The 18,828-nt window shown below is 45.2% G+C and overlaps 1 protein-coding gene across 1 annotated transcript in view; it reads right to left on the bottom strand.

Annotated features, from left to right (window-relative positions):
- LOC147748368 (epoxide hydrolase 3-like) overlaps positions 1-18,828 on the bottom strand; it is a 123,107-nt gene that overhangs the window by 35,372 nt on the left and 68,907 nt on the right. The window contains exon 6 of the mRNA XM_086960863.1: positions 8,927-9,030. Coding sequence (XP_086816989.1) covers positions 8,927-9,030 — 104 coding nt within the window. The remainder of the gene's footprint in view (positions 1-8,926; positions 9,031-18,828) is intronic.

Genomic DNA, 18,828 nt, shown 5'->3' with positions numbered 1-18,828 from the left:
TGGGTGATAAGCTCATATGAATTGTCTTGTTGCTTACCACTACCCTTTGTACATTACTTAGTATATGTTATTATTTTTGTTCAACTAAACCAGAGAATATTTAAAGCTGTCGAAGAAATGTACGTTTTTTATAAACAATTTTTCATGAATATCATCTAAAATATTTTGCAGACTGTGGCTTTTTCTAGAACTTTTTGTGTTTGTTTGTTCACTGTAAATACTGTCCACTGTAATATATTACACATTGTCTTTTTTGTTCTTGAATGGTTGATTGTTGTATGCCTGTGACATGTTTGATTGGATGAAAGAACTCCCTTTTTCCTATAACATTCTTTTTGCACCTAGCATGTAATATTGTCTACTGCCTTTAATATATGTGTTTTGATAAAATTAAACAAAATAAACAAAGCTACCAATCAGCGACCAGCCTTGAATGAATTTTTCAGGTCCAGGGTTCTGACATTTGTTAACTAAATCTTTTGTATCAGTACTGGCATTCGCATTTTGTTTTTCTAGATATTGGCTCAGCCATACTGATTAGAGCCACCCCATTTGAGTTTTTCGGTGGGGATATTCTAAGGTAAGGAATCTATCACTAAAGTGTATCTTTCAGATCTGGTCATTACTATAACACTAATAATATTAGTAGCTCGAGAAGATTTACATTGAAGAGAAGTAGCTCTGATTAGAGAAAAGGATGAAGACTCCAGTGTAGAAAATGCTAGCATCTTGTGAGTGAGAGCAGATTAAAAGATGGGCACGTAGTGATGTTCGGCAGTAGCTGACATATGGAGGGGTTATTTACATAGAAAGTGGGTGGACTGTATTTTAGAGGAAATTCGATGTGAGGATGTGAGTGCGGATTATTGTGGGAGAGAGGGGAAGATGGTGAGGGAGTAACAGTAGGGGTGTGCCCGGGAGAGGGGGGGAAGTTTATTGATCCAAGTATGTACTGTTCTGGTCTTAGGGAATGAGTGACTGTGGGGTGGTAACTGGCATGTGATTGTTTTTTTGTTAACACAATGGGATGTAATCAACACACTTCCTAGTGTAATAAGGTACACAGCACTGACATCAAGTTTCACCGTGTTATATTTTCATTTTAAAGGCCAATGATATTATCTAATTATACAGACCACATTAGCGAAATTCAGCTTTAGTTTAACCAAAATGGGAAAAGAACACAAATGTAACATCTAATTTAATAACGATCACAACACCTCACACCTATGGGGGGGCCTGGCTGAGCACGCAATGGCAGTGGACGTGCCCGGGTAGAGCTCCGTGCCGAGCTCCCCCAACACGGGCCAGGTCTCCCTGAAATTTACTCGGTTTCGTCCCCAATTTCCAGCAGAGCTGCAGGAGACTACCTCCTGTGCCCCTACCAACATTGGTACCGATCGGAGGTTCCTGGCCGTTCCGGCGGTGTCAGAGATGGGCTGCTCCCCCCGCCGGTTCTCCCGGCCAGCGGGAGCCTCTAGGCGAGACCGGGGCTTCCCTGAGGCTACTAGGCCAAACTACTGCGGTACGTGACGCAGGATCGCCGGACGGTGTCCCAGGACCTAGCCCCAGATATCGGAGGAGCTGTGGGACGATGCTCTCCTGGTCCCCACCAGTATTGTGGCCACAAAGGGATTCTGACCCACCCTGTCAGAGACGAAGGCGGACGGCCCCCTACTGCCGGTTCTCCCGGCCGGCGCGTGAGTCAGTGTGCAACCGGGATCGAGCTGCGGCTGTGGGTCTTCCTGTGGGGGGCCCGCGGGAAGGAGTCCTGTGGCTAAGGTGCGAGGACAAGCACCTGGCTCCTGCTGCCCTCTGGAGATGCGCGGGGAGGCCCGGTGCGGCCGGGAGTCGTGGAGAGGAGTGGTGGCGTCTGTGGATGCCCAGACTGCGACGGGGAGAGCTACCCTGAGTGCTGGCTCCCCTGGCTGGTGTGTGTGCCCATACAAGGCCGGGGCTGGGCTGTAGCCGGTGGGCCCCACTATTGACGCCTGGATCCGGGGACCCCCATATTGGGCACCGAGTAGGACACCTGCGCAACATCCATGAGGTTGCTGGATGCCTTGGACCCAGGAACACTTGCTTCCATACGCAGATGAGGGGCACCCCTTCCCTGACGTGAGGGCATTGATAAACACTACATGTTTGCCTAACGGCCGCGAGACGGTCATCGTCGCTGTGCCTGGAGGAGAGCGGTGGGCGACGTCACCCACCTCACTGGCGCCCCAGATCTGGTCACTCCGTCACTGAGGGGGCCACCTTCCGCGGAGAAAGCTGTAGAGACTGCATGGGATGCATGAGTGGCGGACAATAGTTGTCGATGGACCTGAGGTGCTAGCGAGAGGGACCTGAACCCTTCCAGTGTTCGCTGGACCGGAAACCCAACTGACGGTAACCAGAGGTGCGAGGATCCTGCAATGGGCCCCCACATCCGGGGGTATAATTGATACCTGGGAGCGCCGGCGGGTGTTGGCGGAACACAGAGGAGACACATAACGCCCCACCCTATTCTCAACCAGTTGTTGTTCTTAGCTTTGGGGCTCGACTGGGTCACCTGCACGACCTGGCAGAGTTGCTGTTCCGTGCCCCCAATTGCTGCTAAGAGGTGATTACAACTGTGTTTTGGACACTAACCTAGACCGATCATTTCCCCCCTGACCAGTGCGCCTGCGCACGGGGCTATGAAGGCACTCACGGACTGGGCGACACAATGGGATTTGCACGACGCCTGGCGAGGCCGCAATCCACATACAACGGTGTACTCTTATTATTCAGGCGCCCATACGTTACACGTCAGATTAGACAGATATATGCTGACAAGCGACCTACTTCCTCATGTTACGGACGCTCACTATTTGGGCCGTACCCATTCTGACCATAACCCCCACATCTTGGACTTAGCTTGGGAGAGACCACACCCACCTGTACCCACCTGGAGACTCCAGCCTGACATGCTATTAGATGCCCCATTTAGGGATGCACTGTCGACACGCCTCCTGCAATATTTTGAGGAAAACAACCACACTGACTCTACTCCACAGTTAGAGTGGGACGCATTCAAAGTTGTCACAAGAGGTCACTGTTTGGGTACACAAGCGGGTATGCGAAAACAAATAGAAGGAGAACTGACACGTGTTGAATCTGAACTGCTGGAGGGGGAGCGCGAGGCGGTAGAGGGAGACGATGAGACATTAATAGCAGCTAGGGAGCAACATACACATTTACCTGATAGGCTGAAGAACCTGAATTATGCTGCCCACTCGGCGCGCACACATCACTTTGGGGACAAGTCGGGTAAATTGCTATCGTGGTTGATCAGACGAGACACCCAGACTGCCCCAGTGACGTCCATCTGCACTGCTCAAGGTGATACTGTATACACACAGAGGGCAATACATGAAGCGTTCACAACACACTACGAGGGCCTCTATCGTTCTCGCTTACGGGTTCCTACAGCTGACGTCATTACATATTTATCAACCCTACCTACCTTTGCCAGAGAAAAACGACGCGCAGCGCGATGAACTAGGAGCGCCGTTCACGCCAGAGGAACTCCGCACAGTCATCTTTTCCCTTTCCAACTGTAAATCCCCAGGGCCTGACGGGCTACCTGCGGAGTTCTATAAAGCCTACTTTATTATACTAATTCCTGAACTACTGCGTGTGTTTGGGGCGGCAATCACTGACTCTACTCTCCCGTCCACCCTAAACGAGGCGACCTTCATATCACTCCTGAAGCCAGGCAGAGACGAGACCAACATGGGCTCGTATAGGCCGCTGGCCCTCCTTAACACTCACCGCGTTGGCTCAGCGCTTGGCGCCCTTGGTGCCTACCCTTGTTCATACTGACCAGAACGGTTTTGTGCCGACTCGCAGCACGTCGTATAACATTAGATAGCTGTTCAAGGTACAGAGTCTAGCCACATCACGGTGGCCTCGCTCGGGATGCCTGATACTCGATCTTGAGAAGGCAGCCGACTCTGTGGAATGGCCCTACCTGGTGTCGGTACTGCAAAAATACGACTTGGGCGATGACTTTCTCCAAATGGTAGAACTCCATGGGTGGGCTACTCTCGGACCCTATTAGGGTATGTAAATGTACCAGGCAGGGGTGCCCCCTTTCCTCTCTAATCTTTGCTCTCATGATGGAACCTCTGGCGGCCCAGCTCCGCGCCTCCGGAGCCGACTGGGGCATCCCTTTAGCAGACGGAACCCACGCGGTGTCGCAACATGCTGACGACCTATTACTTTACGGTACACAGACAAAATATCGAGTTTTAAATATCGATATACAATAATATCGAAGTTTAAATATCGATGGGACAAAATATCGAAGGTAAGTAATATCGACAGTCTTAATATCGATATTAGTATGATATCAGTAATATCGAAGTTTTAAATATCGATGTCAATAATATCGAAATAAATAACTTCGATGTTACTAATATCAATTTTTAAATAAATTTAGTGTATATTATATTGTATTTATTATGTTTTATTATTTATTTTTAATGTAATTTAATTAAATATTGTCTTTTACTACTGTAGCGGGTTGTGGGTTTATAGGGGAATAGGGTGGGAAGTAATTTAATTATGTTAAATTAATTATTAATTAGTAGGAATTATTAATTAATTAATTGAGAAATAATTTTTAATTAATTTTAATTAATTGATTAATTGATAAATATGTTCTGTAGCGGGTTATGGGTTTATAGGGGAATAGGGTGGGAAGTAATTTAATAATAATTAATTAATATATGTTTGTACATATTTTAATTAATAATTAATTGGTAATTAATTTATATTAATTAATCAATTAATATAATTTTGTACATATTTTTAATTATTAATTAGTTGGTAATTAATTAATATTAATTAGTTAATTACATTAATTATAGTAATTTTTTATATATATTTTTTTTTGTTATTCCTAATTAATTAATTGGGAAAAATAATATTAATTATTAAATTAAATTAATTACAGCTAATGTGCTAATATATTTACTTTATTGTTATTGTTAATTAATAATTAATTGGTAATTAAATAATATTAATAAATTTTGGGTAAAGGAGTATTTTTGGGGTTCAGGGTCAGTTTTCAGTTTTTGGGTAAAGGGGTATTTTTAGGGTTCAGGGTCAGTTTTCAGTTCTTGGGTAAAGGGGTATTTTTAGGGTTCTGGGTCAGTTTTCAGTTTTTGGGTAAAGGGGTATTTTTAGGGTTCAGGGTCAGTTTTCAGTTTTTGGGTAAAGGGGTATGTTTAGGGTTCAGGGTCAGTTTTCAGTTCTTGGGTAAAGGGGTATTTTTAGGGTTCAGGGTCAGTTTTCAGTTTTTGGGTAAAGGGGTATTTTTAGGGTTCAGGGTCAGTTTTCAGTTTTTGGGTAAAGGGGTATTTTTAGGGATAAGGGTCAGTTTTCAGTTCATGGGTAAAGGGGTATTTTTAGGGTTCAGGATCAGTTTTCAGTTTTTGGGTAAAGGGGTATTTTTAGGGTTCAGGGTCAGTTTTCAGTTTTTGGGTAAAGGGGTATTTTTAGGGTTCAGGGTCAGTTTTCAGTTTTTGGGGTACAGGGATATTTTTAGGGTTCAGGGTCAGTTTTGGGTTTTTGGGGTACAGGCGTACAGGGTAAAAACAAAAAAATATTACATTAAATCAATTAAATAACATAAAAAAATTACATTAAATTAATAAGTGTTTTATTTATTTTAAATGTATATGTATTAGTTTTATTTTGTTTTAATATTTTTATTTAATATTTGTAAAATTATATGTATTTTAAAATTATTTTTACATTATTAATAATACATTTAAAAAAACGATATTTTTATTTCCGATATTTTTGTACTACGATATTTTTTTTCTCGATATTTTTGTACTTACCTTTATGAAGATAGGATTCCGATATTTTTGATGTCGATATTTTTGTTCCGATATTTTTGTAGTTCGATATTCTGTCTGTCGATATTATGTCAGACATTCTTACTTTACATCAGAGACTTGACTTGCTTTCCCTCGGCACTCACAGGCATATTCTGTACGTTTGGAGAGATGTCGGGACTCAAGGTAAATTGGGCAAAGTCTGGGGTGTACTCCTTTGACGCTGCCATGCCGAAATGCGCTATTACGGTTCTAGAGGAATACTTTCTTTGGTATACAACGGCTTTTCACTATCTGGGGATATGCATGTACCTAGACCCCACTGACGTCTTAGAAGGCAATTTAATAAGGGCAATCTCCTCCCACAGGGCGCAGGTAACCTTCTGGAACTCACTCCCACTCAATGTCCCGATCAGAATCACCCGGACGAAAATTATAGTGTTGCCCAAACTGCTGTACTTCTATGCTAACCTTTCGGTCTACGTCCCTACCTGAATATTCAGCGGCTTGGAGACGTTGGTTTGAAAACTGATATGGAACGCGGGAAGGCCCAGGGTTGCGCTGAAGACGCCCTATGCGCCAACGGAGGCTGGGGATCTGGCCGTCCCCAACCAGGAGCTTTATTACTTAGCTGCACAGCTACAGTGGGAGACCTACTGGTTAAGCGGGAAAAACCTGGGAGACACAGCCACGGACACCGCGGTCATGACAACAACCCAAGTGCATACCCTTTTTCACCCGTTAGCTAAAACTGGCTGCCCAGAGCAACTACACTTAGCGGTGGCGCGGAAGTGCAATATTAGAAGCTTGAAGCATAAGAGCTCCACAAAGCCGTATGTTACGAACCTACCATTGCTGGGGACTCCCTGGGAGGACGGTGCGCTCGCATAAGCGGCATTGAGCAGCTGGACACGGGCTGAGCTGGAAACACTGGGGGACATGTTTGCGGAGGGTGCCTTAATCCCATTTGTGGGGCTGGCTGCGGACACGGGACTGCCAGTGGGACAGTTCCTGGCGCATGCGGCGCTCATACGCACACTGACGCGGGCCTGGGGCGACCTCACAGAAGAATTGCCGACCCATCTACTAATACAGTATTTACATGTGATGGGGAACGGGTCTCACGTGGTGCACTGGCTTGCGCAGGCCCTGCACATACACACACAGTTTTCCGACAGGGGACGGGCGTGGTCTGACAAAGAGTGAGCGACAGTGCTAGCTGGAGCACTCAATGTCCCGCGCAATTCCCATTTCAAAATTATTCAATATTATATTATACATCGTGCATATTTGTCCCCAGACAAGATAAACCGGTATTTTGGTCTGACCACGACGGCATGCCCCAGATGCGGACTGGTGGATGCCGAATTTCTACATCTGCTCTGGTCTTGCTCTCACCTACAAGACTATTGGAAGGCGGTATTGACCTCCCTGGCAGCAGGGACGGGAGGTGGCTTACAGCATACGTGGGAGGCATGTCTATTGGGCCTCTACAAACGGACGAAACAGACGAAAGTCCCGGACAGATTTTGGAATCTTGATTTAATTACAGCGAAAAGGCTTATCACTAAGCGCTGGAAAAATAGCGAGCCCCCTCAGGCAATACACTGGCGTCACTCCTTTGACAATTGGGCGAGGGCGGAGGGTATAGCTTTACACAGGGAGGGAACGGCGGGGCTCCGGGCGTACCCAATAGCCCAGGCCTGGGATGACACATTGGCTGCTTTTCAGCGGGTGTGCCTGCAGGGAGGTATTACTTAGACACACTATCCTTTGATTCCTGCCTTGACGATGGCGCCTGCTTAGGTGACTGTTCCATATAGTGTTCCTGCACCTACACCCCAGCGGGAGGGCGTGCCCTGTCGTGGCATACCTGGTGAACACACCTGCTGCGACCTGAAAGAGTCCGACCTTTGCGGCACTGGAGCAGGGACCATAACTGACCCCTCTGACCCCCCCCTGTGCGGGCACCCCCCGTTTTCCCTCCCCCCCCCCTGTCCGCGCGTTTCCCTCCTCTGCCCTCATCGAGACTGGAAATTTGCAGAACCCTTCCTCCTCTCTGGCTAGCCCCCCCCCCCCGCAATTACTCCTCACCCCTAACGACTCACATCGAAGACAGAACACCGCACGTGCCCACCCTAGCCCATTCTATTTCTTATTTGCCTTCTTTACCTTGTGTTTTCAGTTCCTATTTCACAAGTTAACGTTCTACGTTTGATTCACCACACATAAGGTATTGAATATCGAAAGACGTGCAGATCCTTCTGGGCCTACCCTAACGATTGCGGGCGCAGACCCGAGCATACTGACATTGCAATCCCAAGAGATGAGTGCACTCCTTCTGGGAACGGGAGGGGAGAGACACCTTAGAAATGGGGACATTGATGAGTGACATACCTAACCGGGCATACTGCAACACTTTTTTCTGTCCCGACCCTTTCTTGCATACAGTTCCCCCATAATGAGATGGCACCCACCAACTGGTATGTATCTTAATCGGCTTGTTAAATGTAATCCTATTTGTTTTCAATAGACCTCAATTATTCCTGGAATTTTCATTTCTCTGGAAAAGGTGCCCAAAACGGAACTTTTGATCTGCAGGAATTGTATGGTAGACACTGTTATCTTAGCGAACTGTTATCGAGTATACATATTTGTGCATCAATGATTCCCATTTTTTTCTTCTTTAGTTTTCTTTATAATGTACAAAGGAAGGGAAAGGGAAAATACAAGCTTATCCTGTAAAATAATACTGCTTTGTTCTGTAATCTCATATAAACCTGCAATAAAAGATATTCAAACAAAAAAACAACACCTCACACCTATGACTTTGACTTCTAGTCAGTAAATGTATGTTGTGCATATTGTTTACTTCAATTAATATTTATTGTTTATGATTCTTATCCCAAACCAGGCTAAACACATCATATGCTATTTCTGTCACTGAGAGCTGGTCTTGATTATTTCAGAAGTGTCAATTTACCAATAAGGCAAACTGAAAATTAGCACAATTATCCGATCACTATCCGTAAGTCCAGATGAAGGGTCCTCACCTTGAAATCGGCCAGAGAGATGAGGATCTCTGGCAGCTTCGGGAGCTGAAACATAAAGATGTAGCTGGACCGCATGAGCTGTGAAAAGTGTCGCAAGGCATAGTCTGAGGAAAGAGGATAAAGCAAATACCATGAGGAAAGAGAAAAGTAAGAGATTTTCAAAGGAGGCAGCAACAAACCTGTTATAGGAGAAGAATACAATCACCAGAAAGAGAAGGGAAAATAACAGGATGGTTGAAAAGAGATACATTGGGGTTGAAAGCAGAGAAGACAGGGATTCAGAGGGAGAGGCAAGAAGAACAATGAATGTACAGAAGAATTTGAACCACAGAGGGGCTTGTCAAGAAGAATGTAGATAAAGAGTCGAATGAAGGATACAGAATGGCATTTCAAGAGGAATAATCACAAGAGCAGTGATTGCTACAGAGAGTCATGCTAAAAAGTGGGAGTAATACAGAGACATAGCAAGAGGAATGATTATACAAAGAGACATGTTAGGAATGTTGGATACACAGAGGCACAGCATCAGGAATAGAAGTTACAAGGAGGCACAACAAGATCAGGGATACGGAGAGACTCAACAGGATGAATGAGGGATGCATAGAGGGACAGCAAGAGCAATGAGGAACAAGGTGAGGCAAGGCATGAGGCATACAGAGAGGTACAGCAAGAGGAATGAGCTATACAGAGAGGTGCGACAAGAGTGATGAGGAACCGGAGTGAGAAGAGAATGATCCCATAAACAATGAGAAAAAACTTAAGGGACCATAAAGAAGGGTTCGAATGAATGAATGAATGGATGGGAGAGAGCAACAAGGTAAACTTCGGAAAGTGAATAAGGAAATACAGCAGAAAGGGAAAGTTATGCTAGAGGAAACAGATGATAGAGGTACATACGATGAATGCGAGGGTGAAAGACAAATGTAAAGGAGCAAGTGAATGAGGAAAGAAAAAGAGGAATCAAGGGTCAAAAGGAATTTGGGAAGATAACAGAATAAGGAATGGGAATTATAAAGGGAATGGGGAGAGAGACAGAGATGAAAAGCAGAATTAGCAGCGGACAGAGAAGGAACATATGTGGGATTAAAAAAACGAATGATCAGAGTAAAGTAGGAATGAAGAAATGTGAAAAGAGGAAAGGCAAATGTGGCTACTACATTATTAAAATAAATGAAATAAACCATGACCATGATACCAATAACTCAGCAATATCATGAAGAATCCTCCCTTATTGATCGATTCTCAATTTATAATCTAGTGAAAAGCGTATGGTCCAATTTTAAATGCTCACGAATAGCTGGTTGAGCATTACACCTACTCAAACCTCAATTCTGAAAGTCTTCAACTTCATCTCAAGAACATTCAGTCTTATTTAGTCTTTAGAAAGGCCATAAAAAACAAACCGTGTTCTGTTAACTTTAATAAACCTGTCAGTTCTATCAGCCATTGAACTTTTGACCCATAGTTGTACTTAGTGCCAACATTCCTATGTTGGTGAACGATAACTAAATAAATTCCAATTAATCAATGATGAGAGTGGCATTCTGACGAAGCCTGCTTGACTGGCAGAAATGTGAGCTTCCTGTTGTACATTTCACATCCTCTAGTGATGGAAAGTATACAAATCAATGTAGCCATATGTTGTCTAGAACTGTCCCAGTTACATGTTTCCTCATCGCCCGTCGCTTCCATTGCATTAGGTTTCCATAATGGTTGTATGTCTGAATATTATAGTAAAAAATATTGTCCAACTTAAATATTGTGCCCCAAATATAATTTGCAACACTACTCACCCTCCGGTATGGCCTACCATGCTGGGTCCCTTCCTTATTTGGCACCTAAACCTGTGGCACTTCGCAGGCTCTCATGGTACAGACTTCCTGCCACAGAGATTACCACCTACTTCAATATTAACCAGGGCTCTGTGGATTCTACTGCTACACTTTGGGAAGCAGGTAAGGCCACCATACAAGAACTGGCAAAATCCTTTGTTCGACGACATGAAAATGCCAAACGACAGGCAGTGACAGGGGTAGAGGACCAAATACCCTGTATGGAGAGACAGCCCTGGACTGGGGACTCAGATGACTTTCGTCATAAGTTGCTCGGGACTGGGCCTCCCTGCGTCAACTGACCCCATAGGAGGCCCTCCAGTGCTGGAGGGCATCAACTCAAAGGGTCTATGAATGTGGCTACAAGAATGGGAAATTACTTTACTGGTTGGCCACGAGAGACTTGGCATCACGAGTGGTTCCAACATTGCAACACCCACAGGACAGGACAGTCCACACATCGATGGAGATAGAGCAAATATTTGCGACTGAGGCCTATCTGACCAACGCCCCGTTCGAGATACACACCCCCCTGGCAATGGGAGATCCAACTCCCCTCACTATCTGTTACATCGAGACCAACGCTGGAGGCCGCCCTTACTATTGAAGGAGTGGAGAAAACTATCCTGGCATTGAATACTGGAAAAACACCGGGCCAGACAGGTTTACCTCTGAATACTATTGAAAGTATCAGGACAAGCTGGCCCCACACCTTTTGGCTGTACACCAGGAGACATGGTGCTGGGGTCTTCCCTGCAGGAAGGGACTCAACAACAATTGTGGTTATTCCAAAATCCACTAACCGCAATCTCTGATGAGAGCCCTTCTGCCCCCCCTCTTCCCAATAAATATGGAATTCAAGCATACGGCCCTGTCTGCACAGGTCTGAGTCAACGGGATTCTCTCCCCACCATTCTTTATTTCGCAGGGGCATGCGCCAGGGCTGCCCCCAGTCAGCGCTGCTGTTTGCTTTTGCTATAGAGCAGTTAGCCTGTCTAATATGATGTGACGCGCAGGTTCCGGAATGGCATTGGAGGGGGGGGGGGGGGGGGGGGGGGGGGGGAACTATAAAAGACTGCATTGCCCTATATGCAGATGATGTTCTGCTATTTTTAGTGATCCTCAGAGGAGGGGGCCCCAATTACTTGACATTCTTTGGCTATACGCCGAGGCATCAGGCCTCCGGGTGAACAAATCCGTCCTGGTTTCGGTGGTTGGAGATGCCATGGGACGCATTTGATGCCCCAACATTTTTACTAAACTATATTCTTTTCAGTATCTTGGGGTCCATATCTCTTGCCTGACGGACTTAGCCTGGTCTCTCAATTTTAATCCACTTCAACACTAGATCGGGACTTGCACAGATGAAGTCATCTCCCACTTAACCCAATTGGGCGCACTGCCTTATTTAAAATGATGTTTTTGCCTAAATACCTCTACGTCCTGGTGAATTACCTGTACCCTATTCCCTGGGCATGGTTCTGCTCCCCTAAATCGAAGTTAACTTCCTTCACTTGGGTGGGTGGGAGCCATTGTGTGGCCTTTGTGTCGGCAGGGAAGTTGCCGTTTGACGGGGGCCTCGGTGTCCCAAATCTTTATGCCTATACCGTCCCTTTCATCTGGCCCCGGTAAATGAGTGGTTTACTGGGGATTGGGATGACCCGGCCTACCAACTTGAATTATATCTCCTATGCTTCGACGGAATATTAGACCTCTAATAGGATACCCAGTTGCCCCTGCTAATCCATTCTTGCAAGAGGCCTTGCACCACACCTGTTGGCTGTGCCACCTCACATATGTGACACCCCTATGGTGGGCGACCTGGTTAAGCCAGCTGGCTGGCTTTGAGAGGTTCCTACATTGGGACCGCATTACCAACTTGGGTGACATTCGTAGGCAAGGGATTCTGATGTCTTTCCAGGTGCTACAGGAACAATAAAGCCTATCGCGTACACAGTTCTTATGCTACCTTCTACTGCGTAAAACCCTTTTAACTCATATCCCAGCAGACACAGAGATACTCAAATACAGCCCTCATGAAGCAAAATTATTAACGGGTCATCTGGGCAGGAGAGCGAGCTCGGCAATATATCACTCTCTGATAATGAACGCCACGGATCACTTCGCACATTTACGTTGTAGGTGGGAGGGCTGGGAGGGAGAATAAGATGATGAAGATTGGAGGGATGCCTATCTCACCCCGCTGGAATTGGCTATTTCCTCTATGTTACGGATGGTACAAGTCATTTATCTGCATGCTAATTACTTGAAACTGCGCTGCTTGCAGAAGATGGGTGTGAGGAAGCAAACTCAGTGGGCATGCTGCCAGACCCGGAATGCAGATTCTCTTCACATCACATGGTCCTGTGCGTGCCTGGTGCCCTTTTGGAAGGGAGTGATAGGGAGATCTCTGCAGTCCTGAAACATACTATTAAGTTGGGCCCTTGTGAGGCATTACTGGGATTATTGGAGGGCACTGAGGTGGCCAAACAGGACATTGCCTGCTGCTAGAGGCGCACGGAGAAACCCTTCCCTGAAAAAGTGTCAAAGGGGTGTTAAGTGGTTTGTGAGCCGCGAACGACCCATCTAAGAGGCTTGTGGTTGCCTTCAAAAGCATGCTAAGATATGGGGAAAGTGGTGTGCTCATTATGGACTGCCTTTGTAAATGTATGTTGGGGTTGGGTGACTGCGGGTGCCCAGCGACCAGATCTGGTGGGATATTACTTCAAGCTTGTACTTCTATGTGGATGCAGCTGTGTATTATAATCAAAATCAATAACATTTGGTTATTCCTAAAAACAAATATGGAACTCAAAATCTTTGCTAAACTCCTAGCCCTCAGACTGGCCCAGTTCGTGGACACACTGGTGACTCCTGGAGAGAGCTGGGCCAAGGGAAACGCTGTCTATCTATGTAAACTGACTAGAGATCCTTTAATTAGTTGGAAACTTTAAACATTGATTTTGAAACCTTCTTAGTATTGTTCTAAGAGTCTTACTGCACGGTTGTTGTTGGGGGAGGATACACATCATAATGACAATATTGCAACCGTACAGTGGCAGAGAGGTAGTGCTCCCACTCTACCATAGTGACTGGACAGAGTAGTTGTAGGTTGGCGCGTTAGTTGTCAGCCCCCCAATTCATCAAATGACAGCTGGCTTGCGGGGGCGCAGTGGGGCATGCCAAAGAGAAGCCGGTCTGCACCGTATGGGTAAAGGGGCCAGGAACCCTGTACAAACTTGCCCCAAACAGGCAAATTAGACATCAGAACAGTTGCTGCTGATAAGATCACCTCATGACTCACGATGCGAACGTTCATGGAGAGTGGACAATCTGGATGAGGTAATTAAGGTATGTGCACAGTGTAACTATGAGTTAAAAGCGCAGAACAAGCGGACTACACTGATTCAATCCTTACAACCAGCAGCTAAACCTTGGAAATTAGGCTTAATTAATAGTCGCTCCCTCCCTAAACATAAAATAGAGACACATCTTCTGTTAAAAGAGGAAGACTTAGATGTTCTGTTTATTACGGAAAGCTGACTCAACAATAGTTCTAGTCCAGTCATTTGAACGGCCTTTGCCCATGGGTTCCAAATATACAGACATGATCGTATAGGAAAGGTAGGGGGTGGCATAGCTATCCGACTAAAGGATGAATATAAATGCATCACTACGTCACTCCCAACATTAGATTGTGAAAGCTATTGCATTTTCTCCTACATACACATTTTTCGGGAGTCGGAATCTGTAGACGCCCAGGGCCCAGTGCAAATTTGATTGAAAACTTGATAGACACCCTAGCCAGTCTAGTAGTGATGAAAATGTAAATCACTGTCCAAGGTCAGCTAAACATTCATCTGGATGAACATAACCTTTCGTACATCAAAAGACTGTTGCAGGAACTAGAGACGGTGCAATCAAATCAACTTGTAACCACCTCAACCCATGTTAAAGGACATATAATTGATCCTTTAATCTCCAATGATCCAAAGATTCAAGCATACGCACTAGTACCTGTGCCATGGTCTGATCACCATTTTATCCCTTTCACATTGACTAATATAGTAGCACAAAAAATAAACCAAAATATTACTTCCAATCAGGTGAAGAATTGGCCAAAACTCAACCTGGAAGTATGGTTAAAATCTTTGGAAACATCTACCCCAAATCTGGATGAGGCTTATACTCACTGGGAGAACTGGATTACTCAAGACAGAAGAGAAGGGTATCCCTAAAACTGCATCTAAGCTAAACACCAAAAAGGCATCCTGGTTCATTGCTCACTTAGTCTACCTCAGAAAGGATTGTAAGAAGTTGGAGAGAAAATGGAGGAAGGACTACTATCCACTTTTAAAAGCTAGTTATTAGTCAACCATTAGGCTTTACCATAATGATATTAAAAAGGCCCAGGCAAAATTCTATGAGGAAAAGATAAACCAGGAACTAAATTCACCTGAGGAACTTTTTAGTTGGATCCTCAGAGGATCTGCGCTCTAGATTCAAATTAGTTTTTTGTTTTTTTTAATTTCTCGAAAACTATTGAAAGGATTTACACCAAATAACAAAAAGCCATCTTTCTGGACCAGGAGCTAGCTTTCTGTCCTCTTTTTCTCAAACCCCGCTTGGCGGATCACCCCAAAACTTTCAATGCAAAACAAGACGTACTATTACCCCTTTTTAGGGAACATTTTGTGAAGAATCGTCAAGTGGTGCCAAAAATATAGCCAAGTCAAAAAACGCTTTTCCTATGGAAATAAACTACCTACTGGCGACCTCCAATAGGTAATGTGTGTCTGTATATATATTTCTTAGACTCTCCTCACTTCGTCCTTTACGATGGATATATATTATATATATCCTCACTCTTCGTTCGACACCGCTAGCGCTGCATCACAGTCAATCCTGCTCAGACTGCTTTTCAAAAACTAATAAGTCAGACCCTGAATCTGGTGCAATCAGTGTTTTTATTCCAGTTTATAGAATAACACCCAGCAAGCCCGCATGACGCGTTTCGCCTCTAGCCAGAGGCTTGATCACATGATTTATATATATATATATATATATATATATATATATATATATATATATATATATATAAACACTTCATACTTACCTGCAGACTTACATTTACTTGTAGATGCATAGCCGTTACCATTCATTCCTTTACAATGGAATTCATTGTAAAGGCATGCCTGGTAAAGGCATATGCGTTGTAAAATCTTGCATGGCAACGGTACCCCCGTTGTAACGGGCGTGTTGTAAAAGTAATGCATGGTGACGGCTGCGTTGTAGTTGCTATTTGTCCCATCCAGAAGGATCCAGTCATGGAGTTGAACACCTTATCGAAGATCAAGATCAAGAGTAGCAGGGCGCATGGTCCTGGAGCTCCCGGAAATGTGTCGGTGCCACGTGTGCCCGCCTCATATAGTGTCGGGTGCCACGACCCAGCATAAAGCCACGAAAGTCCGGAATCATGTTATGCTATGTTAAATGGATTTCTAAAGCACATAGCTGCCCGAGGGCTTCCTAGCGCTAAGTGATTTGCTGTGGAAGGGAAATAAGTATGTATGTTAAAATTCTGCAGAAATAACCATGTCTTTACTTTTTTCTGAAACTAGATTCCACTTCTACAAATCTTAATTCACATGGCAATGTGTTTCAAAGCTTAGGTGCCAAATGTGCGAAGGATCTACCGCCTCATCTTGTTCTCTTAATTCGTGTGGTTCTGAGCAGGTGTTCTTGAGATGATCATATACTTTGGTTGGGGACATATGGCACAACCATGCCTCTGATTTTAGGGGGACCTCTGTTGTTTATTGCTTTATGGGTCAAGCAAAGTGCCTTAAATTTGACCTTGCCGTCGATCGGTAGCCAATGAAGCTGTTTCGGAAGCTCCCCTACTGGTTCATGACTTTACACAGAAGCCTTGCTTCCGCAATTGCACAACTTGAAGTCGTTTTATAACGTATTTTGGGGTGCCTAGGAAAAGGGAATTACCATAATCAAGATGGGAAATCACCATTGCATGAATTACTATTTTCCTTAAATGTTTTGGAATCAGCTGCAGGACCTTCCGGATGATTCTAAGTAGTCCGAAAGAGGACCCGGACAGGTTTTTTGCTTGAACTTTCATTGTCAGTTCATTATCCATCCAGAGTCCAAGGTTCTTGATGGAAGGGTTAGGAGCTGGCGAGTTCCCTACACAGCTTGACCAGCTGGATAGAGGCCTGAGGACCTATTTGCTCCCCAGCATCATTAACTCTGTCTTGTCCGCATTTAACTTCAGGCAGCTGCTCGTCATCCACTCCGACACCTTTTCCAAACATGGCGCCAATTGTTTACAGTCCATATTTGCTCCATTATCAAAGGAAACCACCAGTTGCGTATCATCTGCATATGAGACAACGGAAAGGCCAAACTCCTGGACGATATCAGGCAACAGTTGCATATACATTTTGAATCACGTAGGACTGTGCAAGGAACCCTGTGGCACCCCACATAACAAAGTCATATCATTAGAGAGGTAGCTGGATTCCATAACTTGGAAAGAGTCTATCATTTAGAAAGGACAGCACCCAAACCAAGGCCTTATCCTCGATCCCAATCTCCCTAAGTCTGTTTAGCAGCGTAGTATGATTCACGGTGTCAAATGCCGCTCTCAGATCTAAGAGCAATATTGCGACTGAGCCACCATGATCGAGAGTGCTTTTGAGCTCTTGTGTGACCGTCAGAAGGGCAGATTCAGTGCTATGCTGTGCACAAAAAGCCATCTGCGTGGGGTGAAGACAATGGTTGTCTTCCAAAAAAATCAGACAAAACCCGATTTAAGTGTTTCTCTGGAAGCTTTCCTGCAAAAGGTAACTGTGAGATAGGCCGGTAATTGATAGGTAATGATGGATCTAGATGAGATTTGTTTAGCAATGGTCTAATGATTGCATGTTTCTATATTTTAGGGACTGTTCCTGAGACTAATGATCGATTTAAGAATTTCAACTATCGAAGGAAGAATAGCTTCCATGCCTTTATATAAAACGTGGGGTGGTGCCGGAACTAGGGGGGATCCCGATTTGATCTTACTCATAAGAGTTCGTACTGTATCTGCGTTCATGGATGGAAAGTGGGTTTAGAAAGGAGGAGTGGGAGCCAACAAAGGGGCTGTTGCATGGTTTGGAACTGTCCCGGTCCCTTCTTGGCATGAGTGCTAAATGTCTGTGACCCTTTTATGGAAAAAGGCAGCCAACTTGTTACATCTTATCTTGGAGGAATGTGAAAGGAAGTTACCATTATTTAAGGCTGTCAAAGATTTAACAACTTGGCACAACCATGCCTGTGCTGAAATGTGATTGCCTGCCAACACATCAGCCAGGACATGTTGGCAGCCATCCTTGGACTCTGCTTCAGCTAAGACCCAAATAAAACCAATTCGGCTACCACCCAAAAAAAAAAAAGTGCGGTCTCCCACACTTCTTTACTAATAGGCCCCCGGGTGGGCCAGGTTCCGGGGGCATGCAGGAATTAAAGGAGATGGGCTCACAGGCCCCCCTCCTTGGGCTTATAAAAGCCCCAGGGACCACCACCTCCCCGGGGCTTATGCAATAATAAAGTGGGTGGGGGAGTTTGGACCCCCCCCCCCCAAGGGTCCCCGGGTCCCAGGGCCACATGGAAAAATTCAATTGGGGGTTCAAACAAACCTGGAGACCCCCTCCTACATGGGGCTAAATTAAAGGTAAAGGGGGGGTGCAAACTCCCCCGGTCTCCGTGACCATCACCTCCCTAGCGCTAAATTAAATGTAATGTTATGTTATGTTAAATTTGTTTTGTATAGCGCACGGCTACTCAATGAGTGTCCCGGCGCTTTGAATGCACACCTGTATCACAACATAATGGTAATGGGGGGGCGCATGGCCCCCCCTTCTGGAGCAAATAATGGCTATGGGGACCCCCACCCTCCAGGGCCGGCTCCTGCTTTGTTCCGGGCACCCACCCCCTGGGACACAGCTCCCACCAAGCCACAGCAAACACACTGCTTCCAGCAAGCGAGAGCAGTAAAAATTCTCTTGCTTGCTG

The sequence above is a fragment of the Lissotriton vulgaris genome, chromosome 1_1 (assembly GCF_964263255.1).
Source record: "Lissotriton vulgaris chromosome 1_1, aLisVul1.2, whole genome shotgun sequence".
NCBI lineage: Eukaryota > Metazoa > Chordata > Amphibia > Caudata > Salamandridae > Lissotriton > Lissotriton vulgaris.
This window is presented reverse-complemented; position numbering and strand designations above follow the sequence as displayed.